The sequence below is a fragment of the Sciurus vulgaris genome (assembly GCF_902686455.1).
Source record: "Sciurus vulgaris genome assembly, chromosome: X".
NCBI classification, from domain to species: domain Eukaryota; kingdom Metazoa; phylum Chordata; class Mammalia; order Rodentia; family Sciuridae; genus Sciurus; species Sciurus vulgaris.
This window is the reverse complement of record NC_136471.1, coordinates 93,931,368-93,952,635: the sequence shown is the minus strand read 5'-3', so window position 1 is coordinate 93,952,635 and position 21,268 is coordinate 93,931,368. Positions and strand designations below refer to the sequence as shown.

Below are 21,268 nucleotides of genomic sequence, written 5' to 3'. Positions count from 1 at the left end.
TTATTGTGAATTCAAAGTCACTTATATAGAGAAAAGTGATGTAATTTGGTTTAGGAATGGGCACGGTGGGAGCCAAACTGCAAAACTGACAGCCTCTTCATCTGAACTGCTTGATGAAAACTCCTCTTCCAACTCTAGAGAGAGTGAGGCAAAATAGCTGCTGCTGCTCCTGCCATTACCACCATCACTACTATTGGCAGCTAGCACCAACCCAGTATTTACCATGTTCCAGGCCCTGTTTTAAGTAATTAACATGGATTACCTAATTTAATCTTCACAACAATGCCATGTGGCAGGTAGTATGTTCACCTCATTGTATAATTGAAGAGATTGAGAGACAGTGAGATTAAGTACATTGCCCAGAGTCACACAACTAGTAACTGGTAAAGTTAGAATTTGGGGACACTTAAAAGTCAGTACTCACACTCTAGACATTCTACTCTCCAACCTCTCATAATAGCCACACATGAAAGAGGGAGTCCCAAGAAGAAACACGTGGCATTTCTCTCCATCCACACCCCCAGGGACCCCAATTCTACCTTCTCTTGGTTGGCCTCTGAATCAATGCTGTTGAGAGCATTCTCCACTCGGGCCAATCGTCCAGAAAGTGACAGCAACAGGTTGACCACTTTGTCCAGGTCCCCAATGAACAAGCGGTATTTCTCAAACTCATTGGACTTGCAGACAGCTTTTAAGTTAGCCTCCACCTCTTCCCCAAGGGCAGAATTGGCATTGATGTCCTCTAGCAGCCCTCGCTGTGCCTCCCGCAGTACAGAAAGTTTGCGACCAATGCTTTCAATAAGCTGTATCTAGGGGAGTTGAATAGGAGGAAACAAATGATGAGCATGGGTACAACAGAAACTGACCAGTGTGGGGCCTTCTCGTATTGGGATCCAAGTAACAGATGGTAGGCTCTACCTCAGTCATTGGAAACAAAGAAAAACCGAGAAAGTTGTGAGCACTTTTCGTGTTGTAGACAAGCTTCTGCTATCCCTTTCTGGCAGGCATCTCCATGTCACCATCAGACTTCTCAGCATTAGACAAGTGCTACCCATTTGCTCAATGCAACTGAATATTTTCTGAGACTGTTTAATAAATAGGAGCCAGGATGTTAGTGAGATTCTAGGTTGGAAAAGCATTTGTCATTATTTTAATCATTCATTTGCCTTCATTTCATGTAGGTATCTCTATGTTCATGGCACTGTGCTAGGTCCTTGCCCCACGGCTAGGCTTTTGGTGGTGTTGGGAATGAAACAAGGGTCTTGTGTATACTAAGCCAGTGCTCATCCACTGAGCTACATCCTCAAGCCTAAGATCCTTCTTAGATTGGTTATTTATTTATTTATTTATTTATTTATTTATTTATTTATTTATTTATTTATTTATTTATGTCAGTGCTAGGGATCAAATCCAGTCCCTTGAGCATGCTAGGCAAGTATTTTACCACTGAGCTACACTCCCGGTCCTTTAGCTTGGCTTTTGAGGCCTTTGAATAGGAGTGTAAATTCTGGAGTCACAGTGACTGACTTTGACTTCTAGTTCTGCCACTCCCTAAATGTGGGACCTTCTGTAGAAGTTGTGAAGGCATTTGCAGTACCCACTGCATTGGGTGGCAATGATTCCGTGAGATAATACATGCAAAGTGTTTAGCACCAAGTAAGTGCTCAATAAAGGCTAGGCTGCAGTTATTAATAATATAATTATTCAACCTTTTCCTACCTATCATTCTAAAGTCACTCCTCAAAATCTTTCAGGATTAGCTCCTCACTGCCCTCTATGTTTCCCAGATTCACCATTGTGTTTCTTTATTGCTTCTTTAGTTCTACCTTCTCTTTCTTCCCTTTGGGTATTCTGATTCTCTTTTCAGGACCAAGCTTTGCTCCTACCTTCCTTATGGAAAGCCCTTCTCTGGAAGCTCTGGAAGGCTTCCCTCAATGATCTCTCTCTCTTTTTCTTTCTTATTTTTTCCAGAGCTCTGAAGTTTTCTAGAAATAGATCCATACAGTATAATTTGAAGTTGATACTGTTGTATTTCCTGTATGTGAGTGTGATCCTGTGCCTACTATCCATCTGTCTCTCAAGGGAAGTACTGCCTGTGTCTTTGATTTATTTGCCTATTTAGGGGTAACCAGTTCTGAGACTGCAGGAAGGCAATGTGGAGTTTTAGAGTTAAAGATACCTGGATTCCAATTCTACATCCTCTAAACTCTCTGACTTTGGGCAAGACACCTAAACCCACTAAGAATTCTATTTCCTCATCTGTAAACTGAATAAGTACTCCCCTCACCTGGTGGTTATGACAGCTATTGAGATCAGAGGTAAAATATTTACTATTGTTCCTGGCACATTAAGTGCTCAATGCGTGTTTAATGATGCTGCCACCGCCACTACCACCACCACTGCCACCACTGCCCTTGCCCACAACTTTTTCAGTCAGTATTGCAAGTGGTCATGAGTATGAACTTGAGTGCCATACTAACTAAATTTGAACCTCAGCTCTGCAATTAAGTAGTGGTTTGATCTTGAACAAGTTACTCAATCTTTCTGTGCCTCAATTTCCCCATCAAAAATTGGATAACCATAGTACCCATCTCATAGAGTGGTTATAAGGATTAAATGATTTAACATGGTACATGCTTAGAATAGTATATTGTATGTAGGAAGTATGCTTCAGTGCTTGTTTTATTATTATTCCAGCTCAGGTATTCTGGGACCATTGGCTTATGGTTTTCTAGAATGTATTCCTCTCTAGTGGTTTATTTAAAGAAGTTCAAGTTGACCAAGACTAAGAGAACTTCCTCTGGGTTCTAGAGCCTGTTGTTATATTTTAGAACTGTTCAAAAGGCAGGAGATCATGATTTTAGTCTGAAGTGTTATATGTGTGCTTTGGGGGAAAGTTCTAAAACCCACCAAGAACTGGGGATCAGTGATATGAATGAGGTAACATAAGTACATATCAAGAGATTCCCATTTATTCTACCATTGTCTGCTTGTCCACACAAAATGGAATGCCAGGGATGCTTACAAAATAACTACTCACCCCTGCTCCCAGGCTCTGATGGGTAGAAGTATGAAGTGGAAGAGCCCTTTGTTTCTCAGCACCAGAACTCTGCAACCTGAACCTCAATCCTACGAAAAGTGTAGTATGTAGAGCTGTGGAGTCATGCAGACCCAGCCACAGATGGTTGTTTTTCTCTATGATATTGCAAATTGGTGACCTTCCTTCCTCATAAACAAAAACTGTCCTAGCCCACCCACAGTTCCTTCAAATCACTTTCTGTTGTTCTGTGCTTTGCCATTGCTGATCATCACTGTCTTCTCCTGGCTAGAACACTTAAGAAGTTTGCTTCTTGACAGGCCAGGCCCTGGGTAAGCGTGGAGCAGCCCTGCCATGCTCAGGGAACATGGAATCCAAGGGAGCACATCTAGAGCAATAGGACTTCCATACCACCATGCTTCCAATTCCTTCCCTGACATTTTGCTTCAGACAGGAAATTGGAAGGAGGGCTTTTTCAAATGGCCCTGTACCCTCCTACAGGTCATGTCCTGAAAGGGAAATATGGGCAGAAGAGCAATTTACATCAAGTTCACATGTCCACAAAACGGTAAATTGGGCTTTTGAAGTTGCCATGGCAACCCTATTTGCTTATGAAATAAAATGGGTAAGTGCAGGGAGGGCAAAGTGATTCCAGGAACTTGGTTTAAAAACTAGGCTAGTGGTATTTAGAGGAAGAAAAGGAGATTTTGGAACAACAACAACATCATCTCCATTTATCTATTTTGTATTTCTAAGAGATAATTGACCATCATTGCAAATAAATACCAAAGTCTGCCAGCCTATAATTTCTCCTTATTTTCCTTAGTCTGTTCTCTCTCCCAGAAAGTTACACAGAGAATAAAAATCAATGACACTGCCATTGGCTAGAGCTCAGTGACAGAAACCTTTACATGCCCTGGGCATTGAGTTACCTACAAGGCTGGCTTAACTCAGAGGGGCAGCATGGTAGAGAAGAAATCCAGAGTCTTGACTTGAAGTCCCGTATCTCTCATTTAGTATATAACCCTTGGGAAAATTAGTCCCCTAGCTGAGTAAAGAAAAATGGATAGCAATTCCTGCCTTGCATGATGGTCCTAAGGATTGGAGAGAGTGATTTCATTACTACTACTGCTACTAATATTTCTTGAATCAAAAAGTGACTGGAGTTGGAGCCATGAGAAACCCAGAGAGACTGTTTTGATTTTCATACTGAAAAGATATTCTAGAGGGCATAGAGAGGCTGGTTACCCTCCAGGCACAGATGTTAAAACTCTCTAAGGCATACTGAAAAACTTTACCTTCTTTTGAGCCAGTTCATGGTCCACTTCCTCCTCTCCCAGGCCAATCTCTGCCATCTCTGGCTGGTCTTTCAACTTGTTCAGCAGCTCTGCTTTGGCCACAGAAATATTGTAATAAGCCGAGTAAGAGGTAGGGATTCCTGGGGCGCCTGGAGGAGGTGAGAAGTGCTGAAACTCTTGTCTGTGGAAACAAAGAGTGACCATTTATGCATCTCTGTTGAAAAAGACTGCTGACCTTTCCGCTTCCTTAGTTTACCCATCTATAAAATGGGACCCTGCTTGAGCAAGGATTTGTAACAAATGGAACACAATGAACTGCTCAGATATAAATGAGACACAAGGGCTATCTGGAATCCAAGTAAAGGCATACTTTAAGAACATTCTTAGAAGGCTATTTACATACCCATCTTTTTAGCAATTAGAGGGACTTCTTTAGACATAATTTGGTTTGCTCATTAACACTCTACTAAAATCCAGAAAAAAACAATGGCAGGTCCCAAAAGTTCTGGGATTCTGATCATGATTCCTATGGGTTTATGGCCCCAGTATGTGAATTCCAAAGGAGGGGATAGATGGTGGAAAAGTATCTCAGAACTTAGCTATAGGTCCTCCAAGCCTGTTGGCCTCTGTTCTACCCATCCATGGATTCCCACCCTCTCTGGAGCTCTATCTAGTCTGCTTTCTTACAAGGGTGCCCTGTGGCTTTCCTGGACACTCTCATCATTTCTTCTTTCCTGATGCCACTCCTGCTTGAAATGGCCCCTCCACTGCAAATCTCACACAGCAAAGAACTCACTTATGACCTTGGCAGTGGTCACTATCTTCAAGGCTGGGGTTAATACCCCTACAAGGGACTTATCATGGCCAACTACATCTTTTATGAGCTCTTCTGAGACTGCCTGCTGTAGATCAGCCCTTTGACCTGAAAAGGAATAGTATCTCTCCACTTCTAGAATATCCCCAATGTCCTCAGCCTCCTGCATGGCTGTAGAATGCAATGGGGGAGAAAATGAAATCAGACACCCAGGAGCTTAAGTGTAGCAGCGGACCCTGTTGTCTTAGGTTCGCCAAAGCCTGCAGGGCTGAGGTGTTGCTTCTCAGAGTCCCAGCCCATGAAAGCAAATTTCTCCTCAGGAAAAAAGTAGTGCTGGTTCCGTGCTGGCTTGGGTTTGGACTCTTCTGCCATTGAGACATCTGGTCTGGTGGGAAGAACAAAAGAGAAATGCTACAGCATCAGGTTTCATTGGTGGAATGGTCAACAATTATGCCCGGGGTTTATGCAAGGGGCAGGCCCACCCCCACTATATATATTCTCTTTGCCTACCAGCCACCCTCACCCACCACCTGTCTATGTCACTACCCCTTTCCTAACCTCTAGCTGCTTGAAAGGGAAAATAGGAGAAACTCATTAGTCATTTTTGCAGCTATTTGCAGCTCTTAGATAAAGGTCAAAAATAATGGCTAAAAGGCTCCACAGCTATTTACTGATTCATGCTATGCTGTCTCCTAATTTATTGCACAAAAGAAACTTTGGCATGCCAATATTCCTCATCCTAGGGAAATTCATTTTACATGTAGGGTTTCAAGCTTATAACAGATATAGGAACAATGCTAGCTAATAGTCACACAATGTTTACCATACCCCAGAAATGGTCCTAAGATAGATACCACACATATGTTTGTGTGTGCCTGGGCACATTCACATACACGTGTTCATATATACATATATATAATTCAATTATATATACATATAATTGAATGCTCATCATAACCATTTCACAGATGAGAAACACAAGGCACCAAGAGGTAAAGTGATTTTTCTCAAAGTCACCAGCTAGTAAATAGCAGATCTCGTTTTGCCAAGGAAACTTGAATCTAGAATCTGTGCTTTTAGTCATTATACTATACAAAGGTGTAACTTGACATCTTATAAAACCATACGTGTAAGGAATTTTCTAACAGGTGTTTATCTTAACAGAGAAAAGAGAACATCCTGGAAGGAATAATGAAACTATGAACTAGCTGTGTAAAAAAAAATAATAGGGCATGTGCGAAAGTTCTGAGTCAGAAATTATAAAGAAATAGAAGATATGCTAATTGGAGACACAGTGCCTGAGCAGATATAGCCCTGCATCATATTATAGTGGATCATGATAGAGCACTGTGCTCTAGGGAAGCTCTCCTCTGCACCTTGATGAACAGGGAAGGAATTACAGGAGAACATTCAGAATTCAAAAGTGAACATCAAAGCAAAAATCCTTCGACAGAGCTTGGAAAGGAAGTGCATAGAGCCCCTAAAGCAAGCTATACCTACACTTGAATCAGAGTCATTAGATATTACCAGCATTTGATAATTCCATTAACTTGCTTCTACATGTGTTCCTGATATTTTTAGCTGAATGGTACATGGGTAATAGATATACTGGGGCTTAGCTTGGCTGAACTGTGGATGTCCTTGTTTGTATTTCAGATGAAAATAGCATACATCTACTTGCCTCTAACACTATGCTTCCTTACAAATTGTAAACCTGCTTCCTTCTGGTTTAGCACCCTCTGCTCTTCTAGAGTCTAGAACAGAATCTTCTTCAGGAGCCCAGAGATCCTGGGATGATGTTGTGGGGCACAGTGAGCCAGACTCCCTGGGTTCTGGTTACCTGGGATCTTGTGATAAAGTTATACCATCTTTATCTTGTGATAAAGTTATACCCTGGTCCTCACTTTTCTCATCTAAAAGATGGAGGAGACTTACTGTAACTATTCCCTAGGATCATTCTGGAGACCGAATCAATCAATGTGGTGGGGTTACATCTTGATAAAGTCATGGTAAATTGAAAGTATCATAAGTTGAAAATGTGTGGAATACACCTCACCTACTGAACATCAGAGCCTACCAGGACAGCACATCATAGTCTTGTTTGCTTCCTCACATGATCATGTGGCTGATTGGGAACCATAGCATTGGAAAAGTATTATACTGCATCTTGCTAGCCCAGGAAAAAAGTCAAAATCCAGAATCCAAAGTATAGTTTCTATGGAATGCTTATTTTTACTTGCACCATCATAAAGCCAAAATATCCTAAATCAAATCATCCTAAGTCAGGGACTAACTGTCAATGCTTAGGACATTGCTGGGCATATAGTAAACAGGAAAAAATATTAGCTATGTTGGGAATGAGGCTCTTCCTCAAATTTCCATCACTCAAAGAATTATGTATAATTTATTTTTTGCAGCCAAAAGACAGGGCTATATGCAAACAAATGTTTTTACTTGCATCCCACAGTCATTAAAAAAATCTTTGGACCAGTTTTTAGGATCGGCAGTAATAGTAATTCCCTTCCCTGGGGCCTAGGTGCCAAAGTGAATGGAGGTACATAAAAGAGGATGATCAAGGGCCCCAACTGCTACCTTGGATACTGCTCTACAGAAGGGAAGAGCATCTCCTGAAGACCCAGATGACTAGAACAATAAGGTCTCTCTATGGAAGGTTGTTGAAGAAGATAAAATACCCACAGGTTTTAGAATCACATAGATCTAACTTTGAATCTTTGCTGTGTAATGCCAGATTAGTTCCTCATTTGCTAAGCTTTTGTTTTCTTATCTGTCAAATTTGGATAATAATGGTCAATAGGGATATAAGGATGATTAAATGAAATAATGGACATAAAATGCCTAGCAATGTCTAGCTCATAGCAAATGCTTAATAAATGTTCAATCATTCATTTGCTCATTTCTTCTGAAATGTTGGTTAAGAGCCTGTTATGTGCTAGGTCACTTTCCCTTCTCCCAGCTCTGATACATAACGATCACAGTACTTTCTGCAAAGTGTTTTCTGGTTGCAATAAGAATGCTTCCCAGCCAGCCAGACAGCTTGAGAAGCAGCCACGTTGGGATCTGATAAGGGATTCTCACAGTGCCTGGGAGTCAGTCCCTGTATCTTCTCTGTGTGTGGCACCTTGGACTGGAAAACTGCTCAAACATTACCAGATAGCCATAGCCAAGTGTTATGGTTTAGATATGAGATGGCCCCCAAAAGCTTATGTGTGAGTCAATGCAAGAAGGCTTAGAGGTGAAATGATTGGATTATGAGAGCCTTAAACCAATCAGTGACTTCATCCCTGATGTGGATTAACTGAGTGGTAACGGAAAGCAGGTAGGGTGTGGCTGGAGGAGGTGGGTCACTAAGGGTGTGTTTTTGGGGTGCATATTTGGTGAGCTGAGCTTAGTTTTCTCTGCTTCTTGGTGGCCACGTCCAAACCTGCTTTCCTCTATCATACTCTTCTGCCATGATGTGCTACCTCACTTTGGTCCCTGAGGAATGGAGTCAGCCATCTGTGGACTAAGACCACTGAAACTGTGAACCCCCAAATAAACTTTTCCTCCTTAAAATTGTTCTTGTCAGGTCCCTTGGTCACAGCAGCAGAAAGGCTGACTAAAACACCAAGTAACAGAATTTGCCTGTCAATCAAAGACACAATAATAAGGTATTTCAAAACAGCAACATGTCCCTGGCCAGTTCCTGCTATAAAGGATTTAAAGAAAGTACTCATAAGACATCTGCATCCTGGGACCCACCTCTAGTAGAGAGTGGGCATTGCTCCCTTCAAGAAGGCAGGCAGACACGAGAGCCAAAGCACTGAGCAATGGTGGTCCTGGAGTTTTACTTTGCTGCAAAAAGGACAACCAGGCACTGCATGGTATGCAGATGAGCAATCACACAGTGGAGTGAGCAGACATTGGAAGTCCTGCTCTCTGAGTGCACTCCTGCTTTGACCTCCCTGCCCAGTCAACCTAATTACCACCTGTTGCCCACCAAAGCAAATACAAAGAGGCAGGGAACCAGAAAGGGGAGAAAGTAGAAGACATAAGGTATTTTCAGGGGACAAGCACCCAGCCCCAGGAATACCTTTGATCCTAAGGTAGGGGGAAGAATTTATAGGCCCAGGGCACTTTTCCTAAAGTAGAGGCAGGTCAGGTTGCCAGCTGGCCTCTTTTTCTGGAGAGCAAGTGGGAAAAAAGGCTGGGGGAAAAAAAAAAAAAACCTGAAGCATATTTTAGAGAAAGGCCCAGTAAAGGTAAGAGACATTTCATGGCTTCAGGATCAGGGCCAGATATTGATGCATATTTCAAAGAAAACCTGGGAAATAATACAGTGTGTTAATAATGATGTTAGGGATAAGAATATCAACAACTCTCATTTACTGAGCATCTATGATGCGTTAAACATGTATCTGTGTCCTTTACATAAATTATCTTAACACACCCAACAACCGTAAGGAGTACGTGTCATCATACCCATTTTCCAGTAAGAAGACCGAGGATAGTAGTAGTTTCATTGACCTGCGCAGTTGGAAAATGGCAGAGATGGAATTCAAACTTATGGTGCCTACTTCCTCAGGTTCCCAATACCTTTCAGAAACACTTACTTGGGGGAATCAGCAGCCTCCTGCTCTGATGTCCTCCAATGTCCACCAACGCCATAATAGCAAGATGGCTGAGCCTGCTCAGGTTGAGAACCCAAGTGGCCCCTTATTGGAGGCAGGAAATTACTGGAATGGAGGGCAAAGGACTCTTGATCTGGGAGGTTTTGTGAACCCTGCCTTGAGGCCTCCAGGTGACCAAGAGGCTGTGGCTGCTCTAGGACCTCCTCAGGATTGAGGGCACAGGAACCAGTGGTTTCTGAACTGAAATACTGGGGTGGCAGCTCCTCCTCCTCTTCTCCCTCCTCCTCCTCTTCTCCCTCCTCCTCTTCCTCCTCCTCCTGCTCTTTCTGCTGCTGCTGCTGTTGTTGCTGCTGCTGCTGCTGCTGCTGCTGTTGTTGCTGCTGCTGCTTCTGCTGCTGGGCTGCACGGAAGAGCCTGTACTTCTCCCAGTTGGGAGGAGGAGGGCGAGGAGGAGGAAATGCCTTCTTCCTGGCTCCAGCAGGATCTGGCTGAGTCTCATCACCTTTGCTAAAGAGCTCCCTCCGATGCTGTCCCCAGGCCCGGGTACTCTGTGGCTCCAGGCTAATGTGGCTCTCTGAGAAGGCACGGCTGCGCAGTGGGCGGGGCATGGAGGCAAGGGAGCTCTCCTCCTCATAAACTGAAGTTTCCTCCGTTTTCTTCAAGGCATGTTTGAAGTCTCCAAGGAGGTCAAGAGAAGAAATTGCTCGGTGACTTGATAAATCCAGTGATGGGTTCTCAAGGCAAGGATGGAAGGGGGTTGCCCATGAAAAGCTAGTCTTGGAATGAGCCATTTCCCTGCAAACAGTAGGTGAAGGTTAAGTAAGAAAAGCACGTTGTGGACAAGTCCACAGTTTGGATGCCATTGTTTATGTAAAATTTTAAATAGCCACAAAACACTGTAATATGTGTAGGAAGTACAATAATAATAGTAATAATAATACAATAATGAAAATAGCTAATATTTATTGTGCATATACTAAGTACCAGGCAATATTTTAAATTAATTTAAAAATTAATAGTTTAATTATCATTTAATAATTATTATTATTTATTAATAATTCAATAATAATTTAATTAATAAAATTAATTAAATTAATTTTCATCTTAATTTAATTAACCCTCATGATAACCCTATTATTATGATTTTAGAGTTGGGGAAATGGAGACATGGACAGCTCAAGCCATTTTCCTGGGGTAATAAAGTTAATAACTGGTATAGCTAGAATCTGAACTTAAACTGTCTAGCTCCAAAGTCGAGATACACACATACTACCTCAATTTGTTTTTACAACTTAGAATGGATAGGCTGTGTTCTGGGATTTACAAATCTGTTTATCCTGTCTTTTCTGTTATTTTTCTTTGTTTTACACTATGAAAATTTCAAATATTTAGAAATGTATTCAGATTGTCATAATAAATAGCTACATTTCCACCTACCACCCAGAATTAGCACATTTAATATTTGTTATCTATGCTTCGTGCATTTTTCTTGACAAACAGAAATAATACCCTTTGTGTCTATTCCCCTGCCTCTCCAGATGCAACCTGTATCATGAATGGGATATGCCTAATTTCCACGTTCTTATACTTGTAACAAAAAAAAAAAAACACCAAGGAGGCCATTCATAAATTTCTGCTATTTGGTTTTATAATGTATCCTAATGCAATTCCAATCAGAATTCTCAAGAGCAATTTTTGAACTATAGAAAACTCTAAATTTCTAACAAATTTCTTTTCACTTCAACTTTTTTTTTAACACTGGGGATTCTGGGCACTTCACCACTGAGCTATATCATCAGCCCTTTTTAATGTTTCAGAGACAGAGTCTCACTAAGTTGCTTAGGGCCTCACTAACTTGTTCAGGCTGAATTTGAACTTGTGACACTCCTGCCTCAGCCTCCCAAGTTGTATAAACTTGCCAAAAAAGAGGAAGGATATTAAAGAATGTTCTGCTGTAGAATAAATGGGAAAGGGGATAAGTAATCTATAAAGCATTTTACAAGACAACTATAATTAAAAGTGTGTTGACAAATAGAACAGTATAGAAAGTTCAGGAACAAATAAGACCATCTATCAAATCATTATATAATCTTCTAAAACATGGAGATAAAGAAAGATTATTTAATAAATCTCTTTGAGAAAATTGCAGAACAGTGCTATTTGGAGCTAGACCACTTATTATACACCAAAATGTATAAGCTCAAGAATAAAGGATATGTGGGTATAAATCAATTAAATGTACTATATAACTGATGTATGCATATATGTATAGATATTTTATGCATATATGTATAATATACTAGTAAGGAAAAACTATCAGAAAATTAAAGACTATCCCTTGTGAGGTAAAATAAAATCCTCATAAGTGATAGAAGAAAATCTCTAAGGAAAAAAGTCCAGATTTATTTGATTATGTGTCAATGCCAAAGTTCTATAAAATAAAGAGTAATCTATGTTAAAAGACATCTTTTTGGCTTCAGAGTATAAAGGGCTAAGCCCTCTAAACCATAAGATCTGGTTTTCTGCTCTAGCCTATGAGAAATTGGCATCATGCTAAGTCCTGGCCACTGACAGGAAATTCCAACATTCAGTTAGATCATCAGACAGAATATCCATTCAATAGTCATAATGAAGACTGGGAATTTTTTTCTTAAATAATAATACAGTCAACTTCAATGGCACACTCCTGTAATCCCAGAAGCTCAGAAGGCTGAGGCAGGAGGATTCTAAATTTTAGGACAGCCTCAGCAACTTAGCAAGGCCCTAAGCAACTTAGTAAGACCCTGTCTCAAAAATAAATAAATAAATAAATAAGGACTGAGGATGTGGCTCAGTGGTTAAGCACCCCTGACCAAATCCTGGTACCATAGTAGTAGTAGTAGTAGTAGTAGTAAATCCTGGTACCATAGTAGTAGTAGTAGTAGTAGTACTAAACACAAAAAATATACACATAATGGTAGTCAAGCTCAGACAAAATAGAAAGTATAATGTTATTTATTTCCCTCATCTCCAGCTCTGATCCTGGCTAGCTGTTCACTCACATGGATCAGAAATTCATATCCAGGCATCCCTATCTTTCTCATTTGGGCCTTATCCCACCTATAGACCTTTAGTGCAAAAACTGATCCACCGGGCTATCACCCGGGAAAAAATAACAGAATGAATCAAATAACATTACCCTGTGTAAATTTATGATTACACAAATGGTATGCCTTTACTCCATGTACAAACAGAGAAACAACATGTATCCCATTTGTTTACAATAAAAAAATAAATAAAAGCCAAACATAGTGAGTGGAAAGTAAAATGATAACAAATGAATACAAAGCAGAGAGGCCTTTTCTGATTAGCTTATCTAAAATAGAGATGACTGATCCTTAATCATCCTTATTCTACTTTGTTCTTTCTTAGAGCATTTATCACAGCCCACTAATACCATATTTCATACCTATTTTTACTTGTTTATTTTGGCATTCCATTCTCTAACTAAAATATAAGCCCCATGAGGTCAGGGATCTTGTCTGTCTCATTCATCTGGTCTCTAGTGCCTGGCACACAGTAGGTGTTCAATAAAAATTTGTTCAATACATTAATTAATCACAAAACTTTAAAATGCAAGTCATGATACTCATAAAAAGTCAAATTAAAGGCAAAAGAGCAATATATAAGAAGAACACTATAATGTTAATGACTACAACAAATGCAACACCTGATGAAGATCTAAGTACCCAGAATCTTCTTTTCATTTTCTTTTTTTTTTTTTTGCAGTACTGGGAGTTAAACAATACAGGGGTGCTCTACCACTGAGCTACATCCCAGCCCCACTTTCTTTAAAATTTTGAGTCAGGATCTCATTAATTTACTAAGGCTGACCTTGAACTTGCAATCCTGCCTCACAAATTGCTGGGATTACAGATGTGCACCACTGTGCATGGCAATATCCTGAATCTTTAAAAAAGATTTTTCTCTTTTTAAAGAGAGAAGGAAGACCAAAAAAGAGCATCGAAATTTGTAAAGCAGGGCTGGCGTTCAGCTCAGTGGTAGAGGACTTGCCTAACATGTGCATAGCCCTGGGTCCATCTGCAGCATTACACATATAAAAAAAATTATAAAGTAAAATCTATAGAAAATGCAAAAGGATTAAAAAGCAGAAACGAAATGTAAAATGGTTCAATTTATAAAAGACCATGACAGTAAAAAATCAAGATAATGGAAAAAATCTAAATTTCTTCATACACTAAAAACAAAGACTGTATCTTTTCTTTCAAAGGCCCATGGAACATATTTTCAATTGATGTATATTGAGTCTGAAAGTGGAAGTAGTACAGGTCACATTCTCTAGTCATAATACAGTAATGCTGGAATTTAATAACACATACGAAAGTCTAAAATCTCCAGCATGTAGAAACTAAACGAGGAAAAAACCTTCCACTTCAAAGAGGAAATGTAATGTGAAATTGCAGAATGCCTATAAAGTAACATTAACAAAAATTCAGAAGCTGAAGAATATGGTGGAATAAAGTAGTAGTCCAAGGAAAATCTGTAGCCTTAAATACTTACATTAATATATATTAAAAATTAAAATAAATGAATTAGACATTCCAAAAGAAGTTAGGAAAATTAAAATAAATGAATTAGGCATTCAAAAAACAAGTTAGGAAAATCTCAAAAATAAATGTAAAAAAAGCAGAAAGTCAATAAAACTAATGGCAGAAATTAGCACACCAGAAAACACATTACCGAACTAATAATGAAAGCCCAAAGCCAGTTCTTCAAAGAAAAATATGAAACAGTAAAACAGAAAAACAATTTGTTAATCTAATTTTAAGAAACCCAAACATACAAAATTTGAAATGGAGAAATTATGACAATTACAGAGTAAATTAAAAGAGTAAGTGAATACTTTATAAAAACTTAGAATGATTTTCTAGAATAACAAAATTTACCAACACTAATAGAAGAAAAGAATTTTTTACCCTTTAGTTACCATAGAAACTATTGATAAATTTGACCAAAAAATAGCACAATCACATAGTCTTGCATGAATTCCATCAACCTTCCAGGAACACACACAAGTTCAAAGTTATTTAAACTTTCTAGACCTGGAATCTCAAGAACAGAGAAGACAGATTCTTCCATAGCATTCTTGGTTTAACATACCCAAATACAACAACTACAAAATATATGAAGGAAAACTAGAGATGAATCTCATCTGAGAATATTGATGTAAAATTCTTAAAATATAGCAGAGAATCCAGGAGGATATTAAGAATATAATGTACCATAGAAAGTAAGGTTCATCCTTGAAATAAAAGACTGGTTCTGTTTTAGAAAACCTATTCATATAAATGACAACATTGATAAATCAAAGGATAAAAGACATAAGATAATCTCCCTAATCTAAAAATATATTTCATAACAATTCAATATCCTTCCAGATTGAAAAGCAACTAATAGAGAAATAAGGCTATTTCCTTAACACCATCATTATCATCATATATTTTTTAAGGACAAAAGTCAAACAAGGCAAAAATGCCCAATTTTCCCACTAGTATTTAATATTATTCTGAAAGTACCACATATGCAATATAACATAATAAATAAGTAAACATTAGAAGAGGGTGTATGTTCTTACTATGTATGAATAATAAGGTGTTTATCTGGACAATTCATGAGAAACAATTATAAAACCAATACCAGTAACAAGAAAATTCAGTAAGATGTCAGTGTATAAAATCAATCTATAGAAATCAACAACTTTCCCATACACGCAGCAATAAGAAAATATACTGGAGGGAAAGATCACATTTACTACAACAATTAAAAAGATAAAATGCCTAGGAATAAACCTAAGCAAGAAATATGTGGGACCTATTTGCAGAAAACTTTAAATCTCTGTTGAGGGTTGTAAAATAAGATATACATAAATGAAATGACATACACTTTCCTAGAAAGGATGATTTGATATTGTAAAGATGTTACCTCTACCTAATAATCTATAAACTTAAGAGAAACCCAATAAAATTGTCAACAGATTACATTTTGGAACATTATTCTAATGTTCATATGGGAAAATAAAGTTGTGAGAATGGCCAGGAAGAGTTGCAAAATAGTAATGAGGAAGAAGTAGCCCTACCAGCTACTAAAATATGTTCTAATGTTACAGTGAATAAGGCAGTCTCACAAATAGAAAGGTAGAGTCATGGAACAAAACAGAAACTCTTAGAACACTGAAATAAACCCAAATATACATGGGAAATTACTTTGTGATAAAGGAAGCACTTCAAATAGTGGGGGGAAAGATGGATTAGTCAATATCATTTTGAAACAAGTAGATAGCCATTGGGACCAAAAATAAGTTGGAATTCTCTTATTACTTTCTACAACAAAATAAAGTTCAGATCATTGAGTCTCAAATGTAAATAAATAAATAAATAAATAAATGTCACAATGAAGTTTCTATAGGAAAGAGAAAACATGGGGAAATTTTAAAAATAATCTTGTCAGGAAAAGTTCTAAATGAGACACCAAATAAAGATGCAATAAGGGAAAGATGATAAATTTGACCTCTTAAAAACTAAAAATTCGTGTCCAGAAAAGTATCATGAACATATTGAAAAGGTGATGATACACTGGGGAAAATATTTGTAACATATACAAGAGGAAGTGCCCTAAATATGTGAAACACACTTAACGATCCTTAAAAGGAACCAATAACTCAGTAAGGAAAAATATATGATTCATGGAAAAATAAGGATGACTTAACAACATATCGAAAGGTGTTCAACCTCACTTAAAGAAATACAAACAATAATGAAACATTTTTAATTAAAAATAAAGAATTAACAAGGAAACAGGTGATCTCCTATATCACTCTTGGGAGTCTAAACTGGTTTAGTCTCACTTTGGTAGGTAAAATGTGCATATCCTTTCAACCAGCAATTCAATTGTTAAGGATTTATCCTACAGATGTAGTTTTAACATGAACACAGAGAGAGATATTCATAAGGATATTCACTGTAGTTTTATGTGTGATCACAAAATACTGGAAACATTCTAAGTGCCTTTCTATAAGGGAAAGTGGGGAGGGGAAATATAGAAGTCCATTGGATTAGACAAAAGGGAATGAAGGGAAGAGAGGGGGAGGACTAGGAAGGATGGTAGAATTAATCAGACATAACCTTCCTAGCCTTGTATTTGAATACACAACCAGGATAATTGCATCATGTACAACCACAAGAATGGGATCCTAATTAGAATAAGTTATAGATCATGTATGTATGAAGTGCCAAAATATATTCTACTGTCATGTGTATCTAAAAAGAACAAATAAAAATCAAAAAGGAACTAGTTAAATAATATAGGGAATATCTGCATATGAAATGCTGCATTCCTGTTAAAATAAGGCAGTGGATCTATATGTGACTTATAGAACAATCTACAGGACTATCACCAAAATAAAAAAGCAATATGTAGCAGAGAAAACAATGTGTGGTGTTACTGTGCAACTAATTTTAGGAGTGCTGTCCCCAGATGTTGCTCCTAGAAAACATAATCTGATCATTATAGGCATACTGGGCATTCCTCTACCCTGAAGAATGATGATCGTCTGAGCTTTCTGATTGTGCATCCCTGGGTTACCAAGGGTTTAATCCTTCCCTTAGCTTTCTTCCAGTGCCCCTTTTATCAGGAAGATAAGGAGTCTTGGGAAGATGGTTGATGTGGGACATGTGATAGAGCCATCCATTCATGGGAAAGGCCACTTAATGTGGAAACCAGTGCCCAAGAGGCCAAAGACTTGGTCTGGATTTACATAAAATGAAGTCATCATTCCACCCTCCTTGGGCTCTAAACACTCCAATCTTATTTTTCAAACTGGACCCCAACCACCATTTTTTCTTTGTTTTGGCCAGGTCCTTGATTTTCTAGTCTAAAGCAGATCTTCGCAGAATTTTAATAATTACTTTTCTCACATTTCTTGCATTTAAAAACATTAGGACATTAGTACCTATAATAAATTTATGAATAAACTACCAGCATATGTTGAGGTTCATGTTCAGAAAATTCTTTCTGGGAGCAGTACATGATTCAAAAGTTGGAAACTACTGGTCTGGATCAGCAGTTCCTAATCCAAGGGGCTCCTAATCAGAATTGCCTGGGGAGGTTGTTTAAAAGGAAAGAAAATGGGCCCCATCTCTTGAAATTGGGATTTTAAACCTCTGTGGTGGGCCCTGGAAATCTGCATTTTAGAGAAATAACACAGAGGATTCTAACATAAGTGGTTCATATTCTGGAAGTACGAGTTCAGAGTGTAAAGGTGCGAGTGTTATGGTTTGGGGATGAGCTCTGTGTTCCAGTGAGGTTGGTTTTCAAACTCTACATCCTGTTTTGCAACCCTCTCCACATGCACTTGGTTGCCCTTTCCAAACTCTGACCAAGCCTCTTTCCCCTTCCCTACCTTAATTTTCAATCTAGATCTTATGAAATGTAGCACTATCTCCAAAGATACCCCACTTTCACCATTTTGCTTTGATATTTTAGAATAAAGAAGGAAGGGGTATGTCTGTTTTGGTCTCCTTCAATTTTGTTATCTTACTGAGTATAATATTCAGTAAGAACTTGCTACCAGAATGGCTTGTACATACACTGGCCTAGATGATCTCATGAGGGTGGTCCTTACCCTTTCTGGAGTCCTGCTTCCTTCTGCCACCCAATGTGCCTGTCTCTGTAATGTTCAGGCTGGCCCTACTCAGACAAGTGAAAGGGAGAGTGGTGCTTTCAACTTTAGTGTTAATATTGATTATAGTAATTTCCAGGTTGCCTTATTAGAGCCCAGGGTCTCCAAAAACACCAGGTTGCCATGAATTGGGGCACCAAATGTCCCTCGAAGGACACATTCTTTTCTTTCAACTGATTCTGGAGTGGGTAAATTTTGTAAGGCTGACTGATACAGTGGTTAGTACCTAAACAAGACACCTTTGAATCTCTCTAGCCCTATGGATCTTCACAACACTCATAAGCTGAAACTTGCTTTTTATTATCTCTCCCTTTTTAGTGGCTAAGAATAGTGAGCAAATGAGTCCATGGTTAAAATACTTGGTAAGTTAGGGTCTCCTGGCTAGGCAGCCATGTGGCAGAGCTGGGACCTGAGGTCTCCCAGTGTCTTGAATGTTGAGCAGGGTTGAACATTAACCAGGGAGCAGTACAGTATGATTTCCTTGATAGAAGCAAGGAGTGGGGTTGAAGCACAGAGCTGTTAAGGTTACAATTTGCATAACTATAGACCATGGACTTCCCTCTAATAATAAAGATTGTACCATCATTTATTAGGCACCTTTCTATATATCCAGCATCATTTCAAGGTCCTTTTTTATGTAGTTAATCCTCAAGGCAGTTCTATATTTTACTGAATCAGAAATAAAAACTTTGCTCAAGGTCATGCAGCTTTTGAGTTATGGAACCAGATTTTAAAATTCTACTGGAATTCAAACCCCAGTCATTCTGACACTGTGTCCTTTCTGCTCTGTCCTAATACCTTTCCTGGGCCCTAATAGGGAAAGAGAAAGAGTAGTAAGTTTGATTAATGTCATGGAGCAGGGCTCTTTTCACTGTGGCTGCAGGACTTTGACCGAACAGGCTTCCATTGAAGTGCAATTAGGCTCAAGCCAAGGGTATCAGCCTATGGATGTTCTATTTTGAAAGGTTCAAGCAAGACTCCTAAATACACAAAAATTGATAACACTTTGGGACCCAGTAAGGATATTCTTCCTGGAGTGGAAGGCAGAGCACTTCATTGAGGAACAGGAACTGTAGTTTCTTCCTTCTGTGTGTTGAAAACTGTGTTAGACACTTTCATGCATGTATTTCAATTAAACTTTACCACAACCCATTGAAGTAGGTTCCACTATTGGGATACCCCAGTAGGTACCATTATTACCAGTTTGCAGATGAGAATTGTTAGGTTCAGAGAGGGTAAATCATTTTCTCAGTAGGTAAGAAGCAGTAGTTTTCAGACTGGAACTTGCCTGGTCTGGCTCAGAGGGAAAATCCCACTGAAGCAAGGACTCCTGGGGTAGAGCAGAAAGGTACTTGCACTCCATTAATCCCCAGGTGTCCATGAAGACTTCAGCTCCTCCCTGAATAAAAGGGAAGAAGCATGAAAGAGAAATAGGAGAAAGGGCTTTGTTGACACCAGCAAAGGGACTACATCTCAAAAACAAAAGCAAATTGCCTGCCAAGGCTTGGGCTGTTCTCTTCCTCTTGGCACAGGCTTCCTTTTCTTCTGATGAATAGATTTTCCCCTTCTGCTAAAATATTTTTTGGCCTAATAGTAATTGAAAATGAAAACCAATATTTGCAGAGACTGAAAAATCTCCTCCTGTCTCTTCCTTACCCCCTTTGAAGTTTTCTTGTTTGGAAATTTTATTTTTAAACTCACCACAATAGCTTGGCATTCCTGGATCTCAGTAGCAAGAGCACACAGGGCTAGTCCCTCTTGCTTTTCCCTTCCCTCAGCAGCCCAAAGATAAGACTGCTCCAAGAGAAACAGCCACTCCCAGGTTATTGCTGGAGGAAATATTTGCAAGATCCAGGAAGTGAGACACAAGAAGGCTACACAAAGAGGGGAGAAGGACCCAGCGAGCTTGTTGCTGTCATCTCTCTTTGCCCCTGGGTTCACAGAACTTCCAATAAGGAATGATGAGTCTGGCAATAATAAATACGAGTGTCAGGATTCTCCCTGAGCATTTTCCAATCCCCAAGAGATTGGTGCAAAGTGTTCTTTAAGAGACCACAGAAGTCCTTGTTGGAACTTTTCCAGGTGAAGATTAGCTTGCCATTCCCCAGTGACCCTCATCTCTATTTGTCATCAAAGTATCCATACAGATAAAGTTACTGGGGTGCACAGTAAACATGCTTCTTTGTGAATAATGGCACCAAAAGGCAAACTAACTGCAAACTACTACTGATGATGGAAACAAAGAGAAATGGAAAAGTTGAAGAAAGTGATGGTTCTGAACCAGATAATAAAATGGTTATTGGTGTGTGAGGGTAGAGGGTACTATATCAGAGTGGTGGTGACAAATTTGGAGTTTCACAAAGGTCTGGTGAGGTATCCTCTCAGAAATATCAAAGTTCTCATGGATTTAGATAAGCAGAAGTGCTGGTTGATGGACAATTCTAGCAAAGTGAACTCTTGCTAGCAGTGAGATCAAGCATGGTCTGGTAAGTAACACTATCATTGATATGGGAATTTTTTTCAAAGCCCTTGATCTCTAACTTCCCAGGCCTAAACTGAGCCAATGAGGACTGCCTCTTCTTCAGATTTTCTTTTTTATTACAAACCTCAGCATCTTGACATGTGCCCAGAGAACATCATGTACATTCCAGTCTAGCTATTTATATTTTACCAGATTCCTTCCTGAAGCTACTATCAGATTCAACATGTGCTTTAGAATTTAGCTTTTTGGGGGTTAATATTATTACAAATAAC

At 39.0% G+C, this 21,268-nt stretch overlaps 1 protein-coding gene across 3 annotated transcripts in view; it reads right to left on the bottom strand.

The window, feature by feature from the left end:
• SHROOM4 (shroom family member 4) overlaps positions 1-21,268 on the bottom strand; it is a 211,019-nt gene that overhangs the window by 4,926 nt on the left and 184,825 nt on the right. For all 3 annotated transcript variants that reach the window (XM_079124526.1, XM_079124528.1, XM_079124527.1), the window contains 4 exons: positions 9,760-10,572; positions 5,385-5,534; positions 4,336-4,516; positions 540-809 (listed from right to left, as the gene is read on the bottom strand). In XM_079124526.1, coding sequence (XP_078980652.1) covers positions 540-809; positions 4,336-4,516; positions 5,385-5,534; positions 9,760-10,572 — 1,414 coding nt within the window. The remainder of the gene's footprint in view (positions 1-539; positions 810-4,335; positions 4,517-5,384; positions 5,535-9,759; positions 10,573-21,268) is intronic.